Consider the following 19,248-nt stretch of genomic DNA (forward strand, 5'->3'; position numbering starts at 1 on the left):
TCTGTAACAAACATTAATTAATTTTTTTTCTTGATTTGTTTATATTTCTGAACCAAACTTTTAGCTATTTTCAAGATACCATCCACTATATAACATCCCATTTTCCTCGCTACTGTAAGACCTGGAATAACACACATGAACAAACAGAAGACCACAATACACATTAAGGTCCCTTTTTCAAAGAAAAACAAAATCAACATTCTGTTATCAGTCAGCATGTATAGTTACAACTTCAAATACACTGTACAGAATATTCTTATACAAGTCCACTTGAAATCAGTCATAAAGCAATTGTTCCATTATTAGGAAATTAACCAACATTTCAAAAGGTACCATGTGGCTGATCAGAATGTGTCAAAAGTGAATCAGTAGACGTGATGATTTTTTTTTTTTTAAACTGTTTTTAGTGAAAAGATATCCACATTTTATAAGCAATTTATAAGAATTGACAAATACTGTATATGTTAAGATATTAAGGTACTTTAACTTTGCAGTTAAGGCTTTGGGAGAAGGTGTAGGTTCACTCTTATTGTTGTGAAATTCATAATAAGTGAGAAACTGACAGATGGCGTGTGTTGGACATTAAGTGCTATTCTCTCAGGTGTGAGAGGTTATTGTTCTATTCCAGGGCTCCTAGTATAGTCCACAAGTATATATTTCAGAAGACCAAACCGAGTGCTTGAAAAAATACTGGAGCAAAACTGATAAACCTATGAAAAAATACTAGCCGTAGTTCAGCGTCTCTATTTTACTAAACATGAACTATATTCAGGTTGCAGCCATATTCCGAATACAATGTTTATATGCGTACAGGCATCAGACTATTCCTGTACACATGGTTGCTGTAATTATGCCAATCTACACATGTGATTTTCCTTTCCCGCTGTTATTTCCTGGGAGATTCTGCTACCCACAATTCCTGGCGGACTAAGCATGCACATACATCTGCTTTCAGTGGATTTTCTGAAAAAGGTGTTTACACGTAACAAATTTCCTATTAAAACAGGCATATTCCACGAATGGGAATCAGAATTTGGGGCATCAGAATATTGTCTTAATCTGAATTGGGCAGTCGGATTGCGGCGTTTATATGACTCAGTACTAATTAGAATATACCCAAATTCCGATTAATATCGGATACTGATGTGCATTTAAACATAGACATTAACTCTTTTGTTCATTTTTCGTTTATTTGCCCTGGTCTGATTAGTGAATTGATGACATGGTTTAATTTTTAAAAAGTGATGACAAAAAAGAATGTTTAAAGACAAATGGACAGAAAACTATGGTGTTTGCTCTTCCCGCATCAAATCTCATCTGTTTGTCTGTGGCGCTAGTCAAATGTGGTAACATGAAACGGCATTATAAAACAAAACATAACCACTTCACTTATGTATAACCACAAACTAATCACTAATTGTGAAGCATTAAAAGCTAACTGCTGACACCATTCAGTCATGTTAGTCACTTATCTGAACCTTTGTAAGAAAGGAATGTTAAAAACTAGACTTCAAATTTGAAGTAACATTAAGTAACATTGCTGGATTTCTTAGATTTTAAGCTAACCTGTTTACTAAAGGTGAACCTACACCAACCCCCCTCATGACCATGAGTTCCCTTGTTCCAGTTCCTAAACACCTGGCAAATGTTGCCTAAAATCCTCCAAACACTCCTTTAATAAAGAATACACCTACAAAGCAATTATTAAAATCTTGACTCCTCCTATCCACGTGCTGTACACAAATGATTCGCTTGTAGTTTCACTGCTGATTAGATACCGAATGTGTCATGGAAAGCTTGAACTGGTTTAAGGCTTACAAGCTCTCTGCAGTTGAAGGTCATACTGTACTGCAAAAATACTGTAACCAACCAATTTAATCCAGCAGGATGTGCTGCATGCTGAATGGGTTAAGGCAAGGTGCGAGTTTTTGTGTGCCTCTCCTCTCCAAGCCACTCGGTATCACAGGGATGCCTCACAAAAATAAATAAATATAAAAAAAAATTCTGAAATGTAGTGCAAGTAGGAAGACTTGAGTTTGCTGCAGAAGTAAAAGTGGACGCTCACACATCACACAGATTTAAAGCACCCGGACTCTCCACAGGATGCAGTGTGAGAAAACTATAGTAGTGGACTTATATTCAGTGACAGGTTAATACTACTCAGAGTTGATGAGTTAAAAATAAAAAAAAAATTCACATGCAGTAATATTTTCAGAATTTCTCTTTCCCATTGCCTGAAGAAGGGACTATGGAAATCACCCTGTGTTCAAGGAGAGACCAGGGCCTGGTGTCCCAAAAGCACCACACTGTTAAATATTTGTGAGAGCCATTAATTTACAGTAGGATAATCAAAAATGATCTTCGTACTTGGACACAATCAGGAAACCAGGTCCTGGGCTTCTATTCATGAAAAGTTGGAGCGAAAATCTACAATAAGATCAGTGTAGAAAACATGCAAGCAATCTGATTTCACATCAGCACTCGAAATGCGCATCTAAGCCCAGAAATTTATGTGATGCAGTAGCTAAAGACTTGCAGCTCAGCTATGAAATATGTTAGGGTTAATAAACTATGCAACGACGGTTAACAAGATCCTGGGTGGTATGTATCCAGCGTCTCAGAGTCTAAATGCTAATTCAGTGTTTGCATTTAATATCCTAATTATCATCAGTACATAATCTCAAATGATACTTTATATTTAGCTCAACGTAAACTTGAAAAAATTAAAACAACAATAACAACAAAAAAAAAACAAAAAAAAAAAACTGAAGGCTCATAGCACAATAGCTTTCACTAGCCTAAAAGATTCAAACAACTTTCATTTGGATGTTTAAATCATTGGGTTTTATCCTCTCAGGAAAAAAGACAAAGGTAAAGCAATTCCCTTCCATGTGTAGAAACAATCAGACCTCAAATATTTTTTGGGGGGGAATCAATGCTTTAACACTGAGGCACAAAACAAAAAAAAAACTCAGCCTCTAATCTTCCTTCCAAATACACATCCATACTGTGACTAGGTGTAATAAAAATATCAATAAGAGCAAATGATGTACAGATGCTTCAGTGTTAGGATCTAAAACTATTTTTTTTTTTAAATCAAACAAACAAAAAAAAACACAATCAAGTCCTTCATTGCTGCATGACACAAAGGTTTCTACCAAACCTCAAGAAACCCATTTAAGAGAAAGGAACAAAAGTCTGTTATGAAAATTTTACATAATAAAAACAGTGATTCTAGACATTATTAATACTGTGTTTCACTAGATGGCAATTGTTTTTTAGTCTTATAAAAAAGGACATCACTACGAAAAATGCATCAGCCTTTTAAAATATGCAGCGCTTCAATATAAAGTGCTTCATTACATTGTTATTTCTTTTTTTTTTTACAGTTTCTTATTAAAATATTGTATTCCCTGGAGTGAAACCATAGTAAACATGTTACACATTGGTAAAAATAAACATTTTGGAATGTCTTTAAAAAGTCCCATGGTCGGCTTTTGGTCAAGCTGAGCTTGTTCCAGGCGCCTAAGAGGAAAACAGTGATTACATTTTTATTACAAACAACAGGGATAAAAAATACCTGCCACAAAAAGACTCATAATGCCACAAAATGAGAAAAACCTGAAGGATGAGTGCAGGTATGAATGTTAGAGAGAAATGAGAGGACATGCTGGGACAAGCAATAGGGGAAAACCAGACTGTCTTGAGACTTTAGTGGTCCAAGGAATACCACTAAAAGATTCAATTTGTTTGTAATCCTCCACCTGAATATTACTCATAGAAATATCAACATTCTCACACGTCACTAGAGAAGCTTATCACAGCCAATCATATATCCTGAATCCTGAAAAATCCAAACAAAACAAAACAAAAAAAAACATCCCCAAAGAGTACCTTAATTCAGTAGCAAATAATGCAGAACCAAGTGTGCGCCGCCACTTAATGACAGCACCCATGGGGCTGGAACGTGACTCAGAGCCAGCATTTTGGTGGAGAGTGTGTACGCTGCTCAAGCTTATAAACCCTCCCTCCCTCCCTCCTTCCTCCTGCTGACTGCGGCTCATTTTCCTGCCTGCCAGTTCCATCCCCTGCATGGTCTAGCTCAAAATCCTCTCCTCCAAAAGCAACACGGTGACGATAAGGCCACAGAGAAAAAATATATATATATTTACACAAGGGCACTTTGGATACAAGACAGCCAGAAATTTAAAAAAATAAATAAATAAATAACAACACAGGCAAGAAGGACAACAGCAAAATAAAGAGTTCATGCATGGAAAAATAGACTCTGTTAGTGTAGAACGAAGAAAGGATTGAAGGACAAATAAAGATAGTAATGTAGATCGCGAGTGTTAGTCAGCATGTGGCCATGCTGGGTGTGTTCTGAAGCAGTGTGAGCAGCAGGAAGAGTGTGAGCATAGGTAGACACACACAAATGAAGATGATGAAGTCTTGACTGAAGCATATGATGAGCATGTACTCAGACAGCACCCAGTCCACCAACACACAAAGTAGCAGGTAGTAGAGTAGGAACTCCTGTAGGACCTCCCACTCACAGTCTGCCGGTGTCACGCCCACACTCACCATGGCTTTCATCTCGGTCAGCCCCGTCTCCTCACGAGCACGAGACCGCTTGCTGCTCCGTCCCCGCTCTGCCGGCGCCACCGACCGCCGGCTGTTCTCCACAAACTCCTGCAAAAGGACACACAACTAAAATCAACATACAATTTAATATTTAAAAGAATTATTTAAATGACTCATTTTTGGAGACCCCGGGAGCAATATCCTTGCCCATGCACAATGCATATTCTGCGTGTGCTATATGGAGTGGCAGCTCTATAAATAATCCTTTTGTGAATGTTCGGGACAGCAGGTATTGAAATATAGTAGAAATACGGTTTTAGTTTGGAGCTCAGTAAAGCAGTATTTAGGTCAGTCTGCTAGAGATAACCACTGATGATAGCAGAATTCCATGAAAGACTCACCATAAGGGCTTTGTCCATATAGAATTCCTTGCTAGGTGTGCCATCGTTGTATTTAGTGTCGATGGCGAAGCAGAGAAACAGCACGTCCACCACGATCTCGAAGATGGACAGGAAGCAGTGGGCCACCAGAAAGGCGAACAGGCACACGATGATGAGTGGCAGCACCCACTCCGTGTAGTCCCTCTGATAGTTCAGCGCCAGCACCCCCGCAAATGCTGTACACGTCATGATCAGGACCTATACACAAACACACAAGTTATTTATTATAGGATAATCAACCTTCATACATTAACAAATAAATTAGATTGGTAATGCAAATCGCTCTGGTTAAAACTGAGTCAGTTTCAAGGTGAGTTGTGATATAATTTTAAGGTCCCAGAGTCTTTTACCTTGCCCAGGAAAAGCACAAAGTCTCCCACGGTGTTGATGGCTGCAACCCTCAGAGCATTTTCCACCAGGATCACAAATGCATCACGTGCCGACGTGCAGAAACTGGTGCTGTTGATGGCCGTCGCTGCGTATGCGTTCTGTGCACGAGGTGGACAGAGAGAGCATGAAAACGCCTTAAACTTGCCTTAGACTCAATATCTAAACTAGACATGAGACAGGAAATGACTAATATGTGTAAACATTATATAACAAGCTCAATGCCAGACAAAAACAAATTGTCACATACTCCAGTAGCAGTGCCTTATTATACATGTCAATAGGTTGTCCATCTGAATTAAGGTCACTTAAACAAGCTTGTCAGATGTTGGCTCTGAGGCATGTGTAGAACATGTGAAATAAAACAGAGTATGGCAATAAAAAAAAAAATCACCTATCACAGATTTCCTTGTGTCACAAAGCATGGTTCAGGAAGTGGGATAAACTTGTGAGAATTTTTCACCAGTCAGTAGAAAGAGTGGGTTAAAACCAATGTCTATTTTTAATATACTATGCAAATGAAATAAAATTTAATTTAATTAAAACAGACAGGAACTCTGGAACTCATATACTGGAGATACCGGTGGTGATACTCCTTTTTGGTATCAAAAGACATATACTTATTTTTAAATATCACTCTACTGTCCAACCAAGCCTGAGAGTGTAGTAGGAATTCATGCAAAACACACATTCCTTGCTGAACAAACACTACCCATGGTGTGGTACTGGTAGATATTTCATCACAGTACCTGATTTAGATAATTGAGGCACTTCTCCAGACACCACAGGCAACAAATACACGCCTTTAGCATACAGCGTGCGCATGCATTCTCCTAGAGAGGAAAAACAGACTTAGTAGAAATCCCAATGCTCATACTCACACTTTTTTTCACCATCTTGTAGAAGTACTAATTATTCACTTATGTTGGCATACCATATATCAGTCTGGGGCATATTCTAGTGGCGTATTCGGAATTGAGTTACAGATGTGCTTAGGATTTATTAGTGAACCTACTAGGTTTAAATGTTATAATTTTATTGCGCCAGTTGTATACTAGGGATGAGCAATATGGACTTCAATATCACAATATTTTCTGGTATTTACTGTGATAACGATATCAGTGACGATATAAATATAGTACCATGCACCACTGTTTTTGGCTACAAAAATCTTGAGAGCCTCAGAAATACAAACATTGATCTAAAATAGAGGTTCTCAACCTTTTGTAACTAAAGCCCCTAAGGCTCCCCTATCATGGGGGATAGATTTATTTTTGCTCTTGTATTTTTTAAATTACTTTTCATAACTTTTATGATTTTTCATAACATTTATGACTTTTATAAAACTACATAACGGACAGGTAACATGAATGATCAAAAATGTTTCTGAACACTATAACTACTTCAAACAAGAGAACTAGGCTGTAATAACGTGTACTATTTTACATGTAAAACATGTTGCATTCAATTTTCAATTTCAATACTGCAAGAAAGCGTTCCGGTCTACTGAAAGTACAAACTTTTTCACATGAAGGACATGTTAAGCAGAGACACTGCTTATACAGAGCATCAAATCTTCATGGATAAATTTATAAATTAAATTAAAGTGAGCAGTAAGTATAGCAGATGAGTGCTTAGACAGCTTATCCTTCAAACCATGTTTTCTTTACAGGCGAGCACATCAAATCAACAAAAAGATTGGCATTATTTTATTAATTGGACAATAAAAAACAGCAAATTAAAAGTGTTATAAAATAGATTATATCCCACGTGCACATAACAATTCAGTATGTTTACATGGACGACAATAATCCGATATTAAGACGATACTCTGATTAAAAAACTACCATGTAAACAGCAATTATTGATGACCTTAATCCGGCTAAAGTCATACTCAAAGTAAACACAAATCGAATTGAGACGTGGAGTATTCCTGTTTTTATTAAAGTGCATTATAGACGTGAACACACTTTAAATCACACTATTAACGTCATGTGGGAGTTTTCACCACATTTTGCGACAGGACACGTACACACACACGGCAGTGTTCAACCAATTGACGGCAAACAAGAGACCTATACATGTATTTCAGCTCTGAAAGTGGGTAAGGACGTGGTTTCGGACGCAGCCCACAGTTTCAAGCAGACACCTATTTGCATGTATAGCATGACAAACAATTAACTGCATTTGAAGCTTTCGTAAAATAAAAAAATAAAAACACCCAAAACTGTATACGGTACCATAACGAAGACCAACTGTATGTCGATACGTGAAATTCTGGAGCGAACGTCGGACGGCGTGGCGTGGGGACGTAATGACATGTGCCATTAATCGATCTATGTTCTATAACATGTAAAACAGGAACATGAAAGGAATATTCTAAAAGCGACTCATGTAAACACCTCAATCACAATATTGTCTTATTCAGAATAAGGTCAATAATTAGATTAATGCTGTCCATGTAAACGTAGTCAATGATTTCCGATAGTTTCATTATGTTGGCACACAATTAACAATTAGTGTATGATATAAAGAAAATAAAATGCTAAATAACAGGATGTGCTATTGCTGGGAAGTGTTATTTTATAAACTGCTGAATAATGAGGGTGGAAGCCATAATTAATGTGATCATAGGTAATAGATTAATGATAACTAGGACTATTCACACAGCAGTATATTGAAAACACACTAGACTACTATTCGATCTTCTCAATCAAAGATCATTGTATTCATCTTTTTTATTTAATTTTTTTTAAAGTTGTCACTTGCTTTTATGTGGCATCATATTAATTGGCCTGCTCTTTAGTCCGCATTGTCTATTCTAGACTCTATTTAAAAACCCTGTTTCGGACACTTCTTCAGAAGAGTGAATTACACTTAGGTAATTTTAATAAACTGAACGAGCAGCTGTGTAGCACCACACTGAATACAGAGAACCTGCCCTTAAAAGACTGAACTTAAAACACTGACTTGTTTTAGCTTGGTGTCTCTGAATATATTAAAAAGTTTTTAAAAGGAAAAATATAAAAGGGAAAAAGTGCTCACACATGAAATGTACAATCTACAAAATCCACAGAGTCTAGATGCATAATTTGTTATTATTCCAGAATATATTCTGTAGACAGCTGAGTGCAGACTGCTGTGGACTGACCTTTCCTTTGAGCTGATTACGGATGTAGATGAGGATGAGGCGCGGAATCTTGACCAGGGTGATAATGAAGGAGCCCTTGGCCACGGTGCCCAGGTGGTAACGGATCAAACGAAACACTGATGACAGGATGGGCGTCATAGGGAGCTTGTTCTTGTCCCTACAAAGAGTCGGGATGTTACTGAATTGCAGATTAATTTATTCAGGTTATTAAATAAGTTCATCTATTGCTCTCACCTCTCACTGAAGAGGGTAGTTTGATTTTATGTTGAACCATTAAACAAATGTTCTGAATATAAGCGCTCACCAAGGAAACTGAACATAATCCATCGAGACTCAGCTGGCTGTACCTGTATCTGCTGTAAGTTAGTCTGAATCTGAATGCTCCAGAAAGAATCTATGAAAATAAATTTCCATATTTTCAACCAGAATTTACAAAAAACCTTTGGAGCTGAATTTTTTGTTTATTGTTACCTTTTTAATTGTTACACCCCTGACTGCTTTAAAGACTAACAGCATACCCTCATGATCATAACGCAAAAAGAAATACAGTTTAAAAGGTGTAAGATCATGGCGTTAGTGTGTGTGTTTGTGGTAGAGATATATTTGGTATTTCCATAAGCACTGACACAGAATGGCACTTCCAATTGACACAATTGGAAGAATGAGTGGTGCAAGAATTAATATTTTATCCAGATGCTTAGGTTGTGTGATGTGTAGGATGGTTAGGTTGTGTCCAATCAAATCATTCTCCGGTCATTAACTATGAAATCCAGGGTGATCCAAAAATTCATTTTTAGATTTCAGTGAAAGATTTCACATCAATATTGTAGTGGTAGAATAACCAGCTGCTTCAGAGAAAATGCTTCTTTTTTTTTAACCTCCTCACGTGTGCTTTAGTGGAAATTCGCTCACATGTGTGAACCTCTACAACACACTCATATCAGCTAATTACCCATCTCCACAATTTTCTAACTTTTGAGAGTCTGATAGTTTGTTTTGTTAAACAGTCTATTATTCCTACATAATGTTCTGTGTATTAAACCTTCAACAGTGTGATTTAGTATTAACTGAATGGTTTCCTATTATTTGTTAATGATGAATAATTCAATTGTGTTTATTTAGAAATTGGCTGAAGTAGTCTATTTATATGTGCAGATATTACAAGTGTACAACCTTGAAACTAGGTTGTAAGAAATAGAACAGGACATTTAAGGCTTTGCTCGAAGTCAGCATAATACCAAAATGCAAAGTGGGTTGGAAAATACCACTGTGCCGGAAAAGTTTCAAATGTCACAGCCCCTGTAGTGCCGCTCTGCCCATGGCACTGCAGGCATGTACATGAGCAGGAAAATATCAAGTGGGCAAGAACAGTTGAAAAAATGTCTCATGCACAACCAAAAGTGCTTGTAGATGTAAACCTGCCAACATTAAAGAAGAATAATGTATAGTCCCATGGAAGGGAGCAGAGGTAAAAACAGAGTAAACGGTAAAAATAAAAATACAAAATAATACAGAACATTTCCAATATAGTCCTTTTATACAAAGTGCATGTCAAACTTGACAAGCGTAAAAGTGCAGTATCTCTGTCATGTCATGGCAAACCAGCAACTCCATTTCCCAGAATGCACCACGAACTACAAACATGGCCGACAACTACAACTCCCAATGGAACACAAAGACACTTCACTTCCTAATGAGGACTAATCACACACACCTGTTCTCAAACACACCACACTACTTAAGAGACTCTCTCTCTCTCACACACAGTGCCATTGTGAAGTATTATGCTCAGTTGACTTGTCACTGTTTTTTTTTTTATTTAATTTTTTTATTATTATTTAACTAAGCTTTTATATCATGACAATACTCTGGTTTTCTGATTTTCTTATTCCCTCGACTTTGATTCTCTGCCTTGCCTAGTTTGGAATGTTTGTATGATCTTTTGACCCTTGTCTGTCTATGATTATTGACTTCTGCCTAATCCTGTGGATTTGTCTTCTCATTAAACTGCCTTACCTGCACTTGCTTCCGTCTCAGCCTCCGTTATGTGACAACCTCAATGCAAATTATTTGATTTGAAGCAGTTTAATCAAGTTAAATCACCAAAAAAAATCCACTGGAAACTGCTATATAGGGTTTATTTGATCATTTTACATGAATTTGTCATCCTCTCCTGAGTGCAATTTATGTTCTCAAGGGTCTCTGGGCAGGTATCTGCACTGCTACAGGGACTGTCTTTCTGTTTTGCCTTTTTGGCACCGGTTATCACAGGACTTGCTACATTTGCTGGGCGGGGATTTAGTTTCACTCCATGCCTCTTCTTCCAGAATGCTTTTTGGGATCTTGCCTTGTCCATTCGACAACGAGTTTTATTGTTGGCTGCCTTCACAGTGGTAAAAAAACAAGACAAATCTTGTCTTGTTTGGTTTCTCTTTGTTGTGTACTGTTGTTCTTCAATATGTTGAATTGAAACTTAAACAGCTGTTAACAAAAAAAAGTGTAATGTTTGACAGGTCTGTGCAGGTGCGAAACACAGAGCTCTACCTGATACCAACGGACCTGGTAAAGTAGTATGTGACCACAGCTCCAGCCACAGTCATCTGCTGACAGGCCAGGATGAACTCACTAATCCAGATGAGACCCACGGCATGGTACCAGATGAGGTACTGCAGCGGGCCACTCAGTCTGAACTCAGTCAGGCCTGTCTGTTCATTCTTCTCTGGATTCCCTGTGATTAGATATTTGAAAATATGAAAAAATATAAAACCTGTAAAAAAAAAAAAGCCTTTACACATCACATCTGTACATCCCAAAATAATGGAAGATTGCAGTTAGAACTTAATTATATTTGTTATAAGGGGATATGTGATGATTTTCTAACAATTTTTTTAACCCAAATGAAGAATCAAATGCCCTGTGGAAATATCAAAATTTTAAATGTCAGATAAGCGCTTTAGTTGCCCACAAAAAGGCTGCAATCATCAGGATTTGTAAAGGTTAACAAATGTTGTCTCCACCCCAGGCGAGATTGGTCGTGTGTGCACTGTGTAATTAAATTTCTTTGGCAGTCAAAATAACCTAGAAAATGGAATGATATCTTTTCTAATGGCGGCTCTTGATAAAGCTAAACTCAGCAGCATGCCTGCCACTATAATGGCATTTCAGATGATGTGTAATTTTCATGAAAATAACTAACTATTTAAACGGTTTTTCTGTTGATTTTATGCCACTCTTAATAGGAGTGTAATAATCCACAGCAAACAGGTTTGCTGAGGTGTCCTGCTTGTCTGACTGTATACTGTATGTTTATATGCAAATATATGATCTGAAATTTGACAGTTAGTGGGAATCAGCTCAGATAAGGTCTATCAGATAATCCTGATTAGTGTTGACAGGATTATTCACCAGTAGTTCCGAGGAAGAGGAGTACTAGGATCCAGTAGACCCAGAAGAGGAAGAGGGCGAGAAAGGTGCAGAAAGGCTGCAGCACCAGCAGCGGCAGGTGAATAAAAACCTTCCCGGCCACGTGGAACAGAGCAATGGTCAGAGCCACTCGCTTCCTCATGAACAGCATCAGCAACAGCAAGATCACCTGAAAAAAGAGGGGATTAGATGCTAAATATTAAAGTCAGAATGAGATTTGCCACTAAGAATTTAAAGACTGCTTTGCTATTTGATGCCTGCATGGATGCTGTGTGCACACTCTGTGTACATTATTTACAACGGCAGTCTCTCTCTCTCTTGCTCTCTCTCTCGCTCTATTTCTCTTTCTCTGTCGCTGTCTATCTCTCCTTGTCTCTCTATATCTGCTTGTCTGTTTATCTCTCTATTTCCCTCTCTCCCTATCTCGCTCTATTTCTCTGTCTCTCTGTCTATCTCTGCTTGTCTCTCTATCTCTGCCTCTCTTTCTTTGTCTCGCTATTTCTCTTTCTCTCTCTCATGCACTCTCTATATTTTTCCAAATCTCACTCTCTCACTTCTGTCTGTCTGTTTCTCCCTGTCTCTTGCTCTCTCTCCCACTCTCTTATGCACTCTATATTTTTTCAAATCTCACTCAGTTTCTCTGACTTCTGTCTGTCTCTCCCTGTCTCTCTCTCTCTCTTTCTGTCTTTCTACACCCCCCCCACCACCACACACACACACTCTATATTTCTCCCTCACACTCTCTCTTTCTGGTTCTTTCTCTCTCTCTCTCTCTCTCTCTCTCTCTCTCTCTCTCTCTCTCTCTCTCTCTCTCTCTCCCGCTCCCTCTGACTCACTGTGAACACAGTTGCTGAGGTAGCATAGACCAGTAGTCCTCGCATGTGGTCTTTGGAAGCCACGGTTTCTCCATTTGTTTCTGTTGCTTCCTTTAAATCTGTAGCCAGAGTCTCGTTCATCGTCAGCCTGTGGTCTATATATAACCACCACAGAAAGCTGGTCCCTCCTACAAACACACAGCACACCTTCATATATTCACACATAAGCTCCTGAAATATCATACCAGGTTTACAACAACTCCCACAGATATTAAGAAATACCCATAGCTGATTTCAACAGACAGGAATTTGAGAAGTAAACAAGAACTGCTACAAGTGTACATGTTCCCAAACATATACTTTCCAGTTGAGAAGAGTGCCAATCAGAAAAAAATGAGGGTAAAGAAAAAAAGAAAGCAAGCTTGCCTAGTGAGCCCAGCACCACAAGAACAGTGAGAATCCACACCAGGACTGCAGAGATGTAGCGAATAATCACCATCAGGATCATGGAGAGCACTGGAAGCATGCACATCCCACACACATGCATGTTAGAGAGAGATATTCATAGAAACACCACAAAACAAGCTTATTAGACCTAAGCTGGGGACAAAATAATCACAGCCCCCATTTAATCAAAAACTGCTTTCTGGTTTCATCACTACAGAAATATGTCAATGATACACACAGACAAAGAACAAATTTGTCAAATCCATTCGTATATCAAAGGTTGGCATGCGGTGGCCTGGAAAACCATTCATATGGTGAAATTTTCATATTTTCTTCTGCATATAATTCTAAAAACTATACTGAACTGAAACTGTGCATGTGAACTAAAATTAAAGTTAGCATTTTTAAGTCTCTTTACCCCAAATTTAAAGGAGAGAAACTACAATTCAAGATTGCATTCCCACTGCAGCACAAGAGTATCTGAGACATGTTTACAATCAGTATCTGATTACATACTGAACTGATTAGGCTTATATTTAATCTTACATTCATTTTGCTATGGCAGCTAACGATCCAAAAAATGATCAAAGCCTGACATTCACTGTTTGAGAATAGTAACCATATCTAGTGAGGTTTTAGACATCTTTAGGTAGACTGAATGTTTTTACCGCTGTATTGTTAAACTGGCTCCATCGTGATCTTTACAGAAATATAACCAAGGAAATATTAAAAACATTTCCACATCACTTTGGTGAAAAATATTTGCTTTCTTAAAGGTGAGGTGTCAAAGTATGCTATTGGCAGAAAATCCTTATTTTGGCCAAAATCCGATTTTTCATCACTTTTGTCTGTTTGCCAGCACAGCGACACCCAACAGGTTTTTGGCAGACTGATATCTATTTTAAGGCTTAATCCTATTTAACATTCTAAAGTGACAAATGACAAATAATACCACACAATGAACTGAAAACTGGCCTTAATGCTGACTCAAACTAAACATGCAAAATTTACACAAGGCTAAACTGACTGGGCCTGTCTAAATTCTAAACCACTTGCACTGGTGTTAAGGTTTTTGTCTCATACATTCTGCTGGACAAACCACCCACAACAAATTGAAGAGGACACTGCCGTCTGCCAGCACACTCTCTGCAAAAATGACACACATAAGGTCTATTCCCCACTTTTGGACTCAATACTTGTTCTTAAAGTACTATTAGGTCTGCCACAAAATATTACAAAACTCACGTAAATGCAATTCTGAATAAAATCCGCAATCATGTTTCCATATAAAAGTACAGTATATGTAGTTTGTAAACATTGTGTTCAGTATTAAACAATTCCTTCATATAATCAAATTGGTAAGCCATCACTATCATATTATTCTCTTTGAACTATGTAGTAACTTCGGCCTCCAATTCTAAAACATTTTGATGACAAGATTTAAGGTAAGTTTACACATAAAGTGACTCGCAGAGACAAAGTGACTGGAGACCATTTATTTTCAGTGAGAAGTGGCGACTTCCTTTAATATGAGTGACAGCAACCTTGGTGAATAGATGTGGGCGTGCCCAGCAGAGTTGAGAAAGGCTTAACTTTATGCAAATTTGGAGTGACTTGCTGCAGAGACTACCAGTGGAGGTGAAAACAGTAGGGCGCACGTGATCCGTGATCTGGCATGCTGCCTGAGAGTCCAAATTGTTTCATGGGCCCAGGCAGTCTGGAGCTTGCGCTTTTCCGCAGATAGATAGTCACAATGGCAAAGAGCACACACTGCTTCTCATTCATCTAGTAGATATGATGCATATCCTGACACACACTGGGGAATTTTATATACAAATCCTCTCCCCCCAGAATGTTTAATTTTAGCAGCAAGAAAACGGGTTCGTTGTCAAATGTGGAATGCTAGTTGCACCACCCACTGATAAATGTTACTATGGCAACCAGTAGTAGGAGCGTCTACTGGCGACTTTATAGTACAGTGACTGGCGATTTGCAGTGATAAAATTGCTGTATGTGTGAACGTGACTTTAGTACAGAACCATATATTATTTATTCATTCTTTATACTGGTCAGAGTAGCAGTGTATCTGGAGCCTATCCTAGGACCACTGGGCATGAGGCAGGAATACAACCTGGATGGCATACCAGTCCGATTTTAGTGTAGCCAACTCAATTATCTGTATGTTTTTAGAAGGTAGGAGGAAGCTGAAGAACCCACAGATACCCCACAAGGAGAACATGAGAAACTCCACACAGACTGTAACCGGATCTCACAATCAAACCATGAACCCTGGAACTATGAGGTAGGAACGCTACCTGGTGTACTAGCATGCTGCATATATAAATAAATTTTTAACATACTTTTACTATAATAGATTCCTTGTTGTTCAATGGACTAAAACAATCACTCCAAGACTACTTGCCTCTTCATTTGTTTCTGTTGCTTCCTTTAAATCTGTAGCCACCATTTCAGCTTATGGTCTATATATAACCACTACAGAAAGCTGGTGCCTCTTACAAACACCCAGCACACTGCTTCCAAGCCAATTCTAGCTCAGCTTGATTGTACTGAGAAAGTGATTTGACCCTGAATCGACTCAACTGCAGGCAACATTCGTTTTTTTAGACATGAGCTGCTAAACTGACCAACAACGCACAAATTAGGCCAATGGACAGAGCTGAAGTGCTGTAAATACGGTTAATGGCATCTGGAGGTGAGAACAAAAAGACAATACGAAAATAAATGCTGGATATTGTACACTAGTTTTAAACCAGTTTTTTTACTGTCGCCGAACTGCTGATCAATAAATAAAAACTTGTGTTATTATTGCATTGTTAATGTTATTATTTGTGTCAATTAATATTGATTCCTCCTGGCATTTTTGCAGTCTAAAGGGCAAAAATAAATCTAACTTGCTTGTGTGTCCAGTGTTGATAAATGACTGTGGATACTTAGAAAATGGATTTGGATTCCTTTGACAATTTAAGGGTTTTAGTCTTATAAAAAGATTTTACTAGGAAGCCTCTATGAAAGAGAAACATCCTGCTGTAGGGTTCTACACAGAACCTTCAAGTGTTCATGAGGCCTTAAGGGTGCTAGAGGGTACTATTACACTTCAGTTATGTTTATATTATAAAAGTTAACAGATAAGACAATTATTAGATGTTCATTAAAAAAATAAATAATTACTGTGACTTGTGTGATTGTTTTACAAACACTTTGCACTGCCTTGTTCCCTTCGCACTTACAATTCATCCATGTTATATATAGGTTTAATATATTTGTGTGTGTGTGTGTGTGTATATATATATATATATATATATATATATATATATATATATATATATATATATATATACACACACATATATATACACACACACACACACACACACACACATATAACAGGAACTGGACTACCCAACACAGTGAAACATCACACACCATATTACATATATAAAGGTGTATGATATTGTTACACTATGTTGCCTAGTCCAGTTCCTGTTTATCCCACTCACTAATTCTGAATCTCACTCGGAAAGACAAAGAAGGCAGTTACCCAGCGCTAGCAGGCAAAGCCCCGCAATGATCTCTTTACTGGCCACCACCCCAGCGATCAGCCTGTGGAGTATGGTGTTATCACTGACAAACGTCACCACCGCCTCTGCAAACTTAGAATAGCAGGAAATGTCCACGGGCGTGCAGCGGTTAAACACCGGCAGAGCTTTACTGCAGAGAGAAGAAAGCAAAACGCAGCGTAAGCAAGGGAGAAAGCTGGATGCTGTTAGACTAAACGCTTGAGACTCTTACCTTTGTGGAACTGGAAGTTTAGGACATTTGTCAAAGCGCTCTGGAAGGCTTGGGTACCTATGGGCAGCCAGCTCATAGGAGCAGAGCTCTGAGTCTGAGAATGGAAAAGGAAAGCCCAAGAAACGTTATAAAGACTGTGAAATCAAGTGCAAAAGGAACCTAAAAACGATTAGGACTGAAACAGAACTGAATTGAAACCTGCTTTCCCAGAAATGACAAATCAGGCACTAGGACATTGTTAACTTAGAGGGATCATTTAAGATGTAACTAAAGGACTATAGTGGCTTTGAACAACTCTTCGAAGACACGGGTGATCTTGTGATGCTCTACACAATAATGAACTTGGGAATTTCATCCCAGTCCAGCAAACAATCCTTGAAACCAAATTTTTTATACTAATAACTGATATGAGCAAATGTGGAAATGTTGGGGAAAACCCCTCAAACTCAGGCAGAAAATGTGGTTGCGTAAACAGAAACAATATTTAAAGTGTGCTTGAGGTAATAAGGGTTTTTCTGTCCATTATCATGTTTCATTTCTCAATCCTCCTATTGGTGGCTTTTAGATGAGCATCATAACAGTGGGTACACTGAGATTTTAATTAAAAAAAAAAATTCTGACCTTGCCAGAACTTTGTGTTCGACTCTCTTTGGTCACAGTGGCAATAAATCGGTCAGCAGGGAGCACATCACATCACATCACACATTATAATTCAGCTGACCTCGACTCGTAACCGTAAAATTATTTTACGATATGTGATTTTTGCCATACATAAATCAGGTCCAGGCCTACACTCCTCCCTCTCGGAACTACATTCTTTTCCTAATGATTTTTACTGCAGTTTCTGAAAAGATTCATTGGAGTTACTGCATAATATGCTGAAGAACTATAACAGAACAATAGTCTGGCATTTTAATGGATTAAAATCCAAGCATATGATAAGCACACAGAAACAAACATGTTAATTATATACCTCTTGGTGCTAGAAGGCACGTGTCAGACAGTAGAGTAGACACACAACACCAAAGCACTGAACTGTAAACAACAGACTCCCTGCAGCACAGGGAGTCAATAGACTCTTTGTTTTCCTCAGCACACTTGTGTGTGTGTGTGTAAACTTTAGGTCCAGTTTTCGCATGTGAGTGCATGTATGTGTGTTTATTCCTAAGAGCTTGTGAATGGAGATACAGTGTGCAGGAAGATGGCATGTTCAGGTCACCAGTGTGCTCATGAGAAAAGCCTTTGTCTGAACAGAGAATGAATTGATGCTCAACTACTTCATTGCCATGACATCATGGTGGCATCTGTGATGACAAACAGCTTTACTGTCCTTGTCCAGTAACTAAACGTAGGCTGTTCTCCAAGGAACACCCTATTCATTGTCCATATATCGAACATGTTCCTATTGAGGTGCTCACCTTTAAGCATACTGGAATCTGCACTCATGAAAAACTGATCAACAAAATATGAATTCAAATGTAAATTAAAAATGATTTTTTTATTTTGCAAATGAAAAATAAAGTGCCTAGCCAACCCTGATTCCTGTCAATAGAAATAGTGATGTAGTTGATAATAGTCAACTTCCATGATATAAGCAAAGATTCAGCACATTATCATGCTTTTTTTTGTTGTTGTTTATTAAGGGTTCTTTCATCAGTCCTATCTGGCTGGTAGCGTATCCATTCAAACAAATCAATTTACTTTACTGTGTGAAGCCTGGGAATGATTAATCTGATTTTTCTTTCCCAGAAATAAAAGATGCCTCACAGGGATCCATTACAGGTCCGTCTAGTGGGTGCTACAGCCATAAATGTATGTTCTGATAGCATTTAAAATGATCACTGCAACAGTAAAAATCCCTATCTCCATAAGGACCGTGGTTTTTGGACCAATATTTTTGGCATTCTTTTGTTACCTGGTCAACAAATAACAAAACCTAAACTGTCTTATTTCTTGTTTTCTCTTTATCAAATCACCCCAACATTGCATAAAACACTACACCAAAAATCAATAGTGGATTTTATTGTTTATGAATAAAAATATCACATTTTAGGTTGTTTGAAAGGCACCTACATGAAGCCTACATAAGACCAACATTAAGGCAAGCCAATCGCAACATTTTATACACTCATTTATTTATTTATATCTTATTTAACCTTGTAAACACTGCCATTTCCTAATAGTTACACTG

General features: G+C 38.0%; 1 protein-coding gene across 4 annotated transcripts in view; it reads right to left on the bottom strand.

Moving 5' to 3' along the window:
* Window positions 1-19,248, bottom strand: part of slc44a1b (solute carrier family 44 member 1b) — a 35,446-nt gene that overhangs the window by 1,161 nt on the left and 15,037 nt on the right. For 2 of the 4 annotated variants that reach the window (XM_017485919.3, XM_017485920.3), the window contains exons 5-16: window positions 17,058-17,151; window positions 16,807-16,976; window positions 13,227-13,316; window positions 12,822-12,988; window positions 11,968-12,154; window positions 11,122-11,290; window positions 8,563-8,719; window positions 6,161-6,244; window positions 5,375-5,512; window positions 4,986-5,222; window positions 4,585-4,692; window positions 1-3,525 (exon numbers count right to left, since the gene is read on the bottom strand). The exon at window positions 1-3,525 is cut by the window's left edge and continues 1,161 nt beyond it. In XM_017485919.3, coding sequence (XP_017341408.1) covers window positions 3,502-3,525; window positions 4,585-4,692; window positions 4,986-5,222; window positions 5,375-5,512; window positions 6,161-6,244; window positions 8,563-8,719; window positions 11,122-11,290; window positions 11,968-12,154; window positions 12,822-12,988; window positions 13,227-13,316; window positions 16,807-16,976; window positions 17,058-17,151 — 1,625 coding nt within the window. In that variant the 3' untranslated portion in view covers window positions 1-3,501. Of the gene's footprint in view, window positions 3,526-4,022; window positions 4,693-4,985; window positions 5,223-5,374; window positions 5,513-6,160; window positions 6,245-8,562; window positions 8,720-11,121; window positions 11,291-11,967; window positions 12,155-12,821; window positions 12,989-13,226; window positions 13,317-16,806; window positions 16,977-17,057; window positions 17,152-19,248 lie in introns of those variants that run through there. The other 2 variants (XM_047159850.2, XM_017485915.3) reach the window with 2 other exon arrangements.

This window comes from Ictalurus punctatus, chromosome 14 (assembly GCF_001660625.3).
Source record: "Ictalurus punctatus breed USDA103 chromosome 14, Coco_2.0, whole genome shotgun sequence".
Classification (NCBI taxonomy): Eukaryota; Metazoa; Chordata; class Actinopteri; order Siluriformes; family Ictaluridae; genus Ictalurus; species Ictalurus punctatus.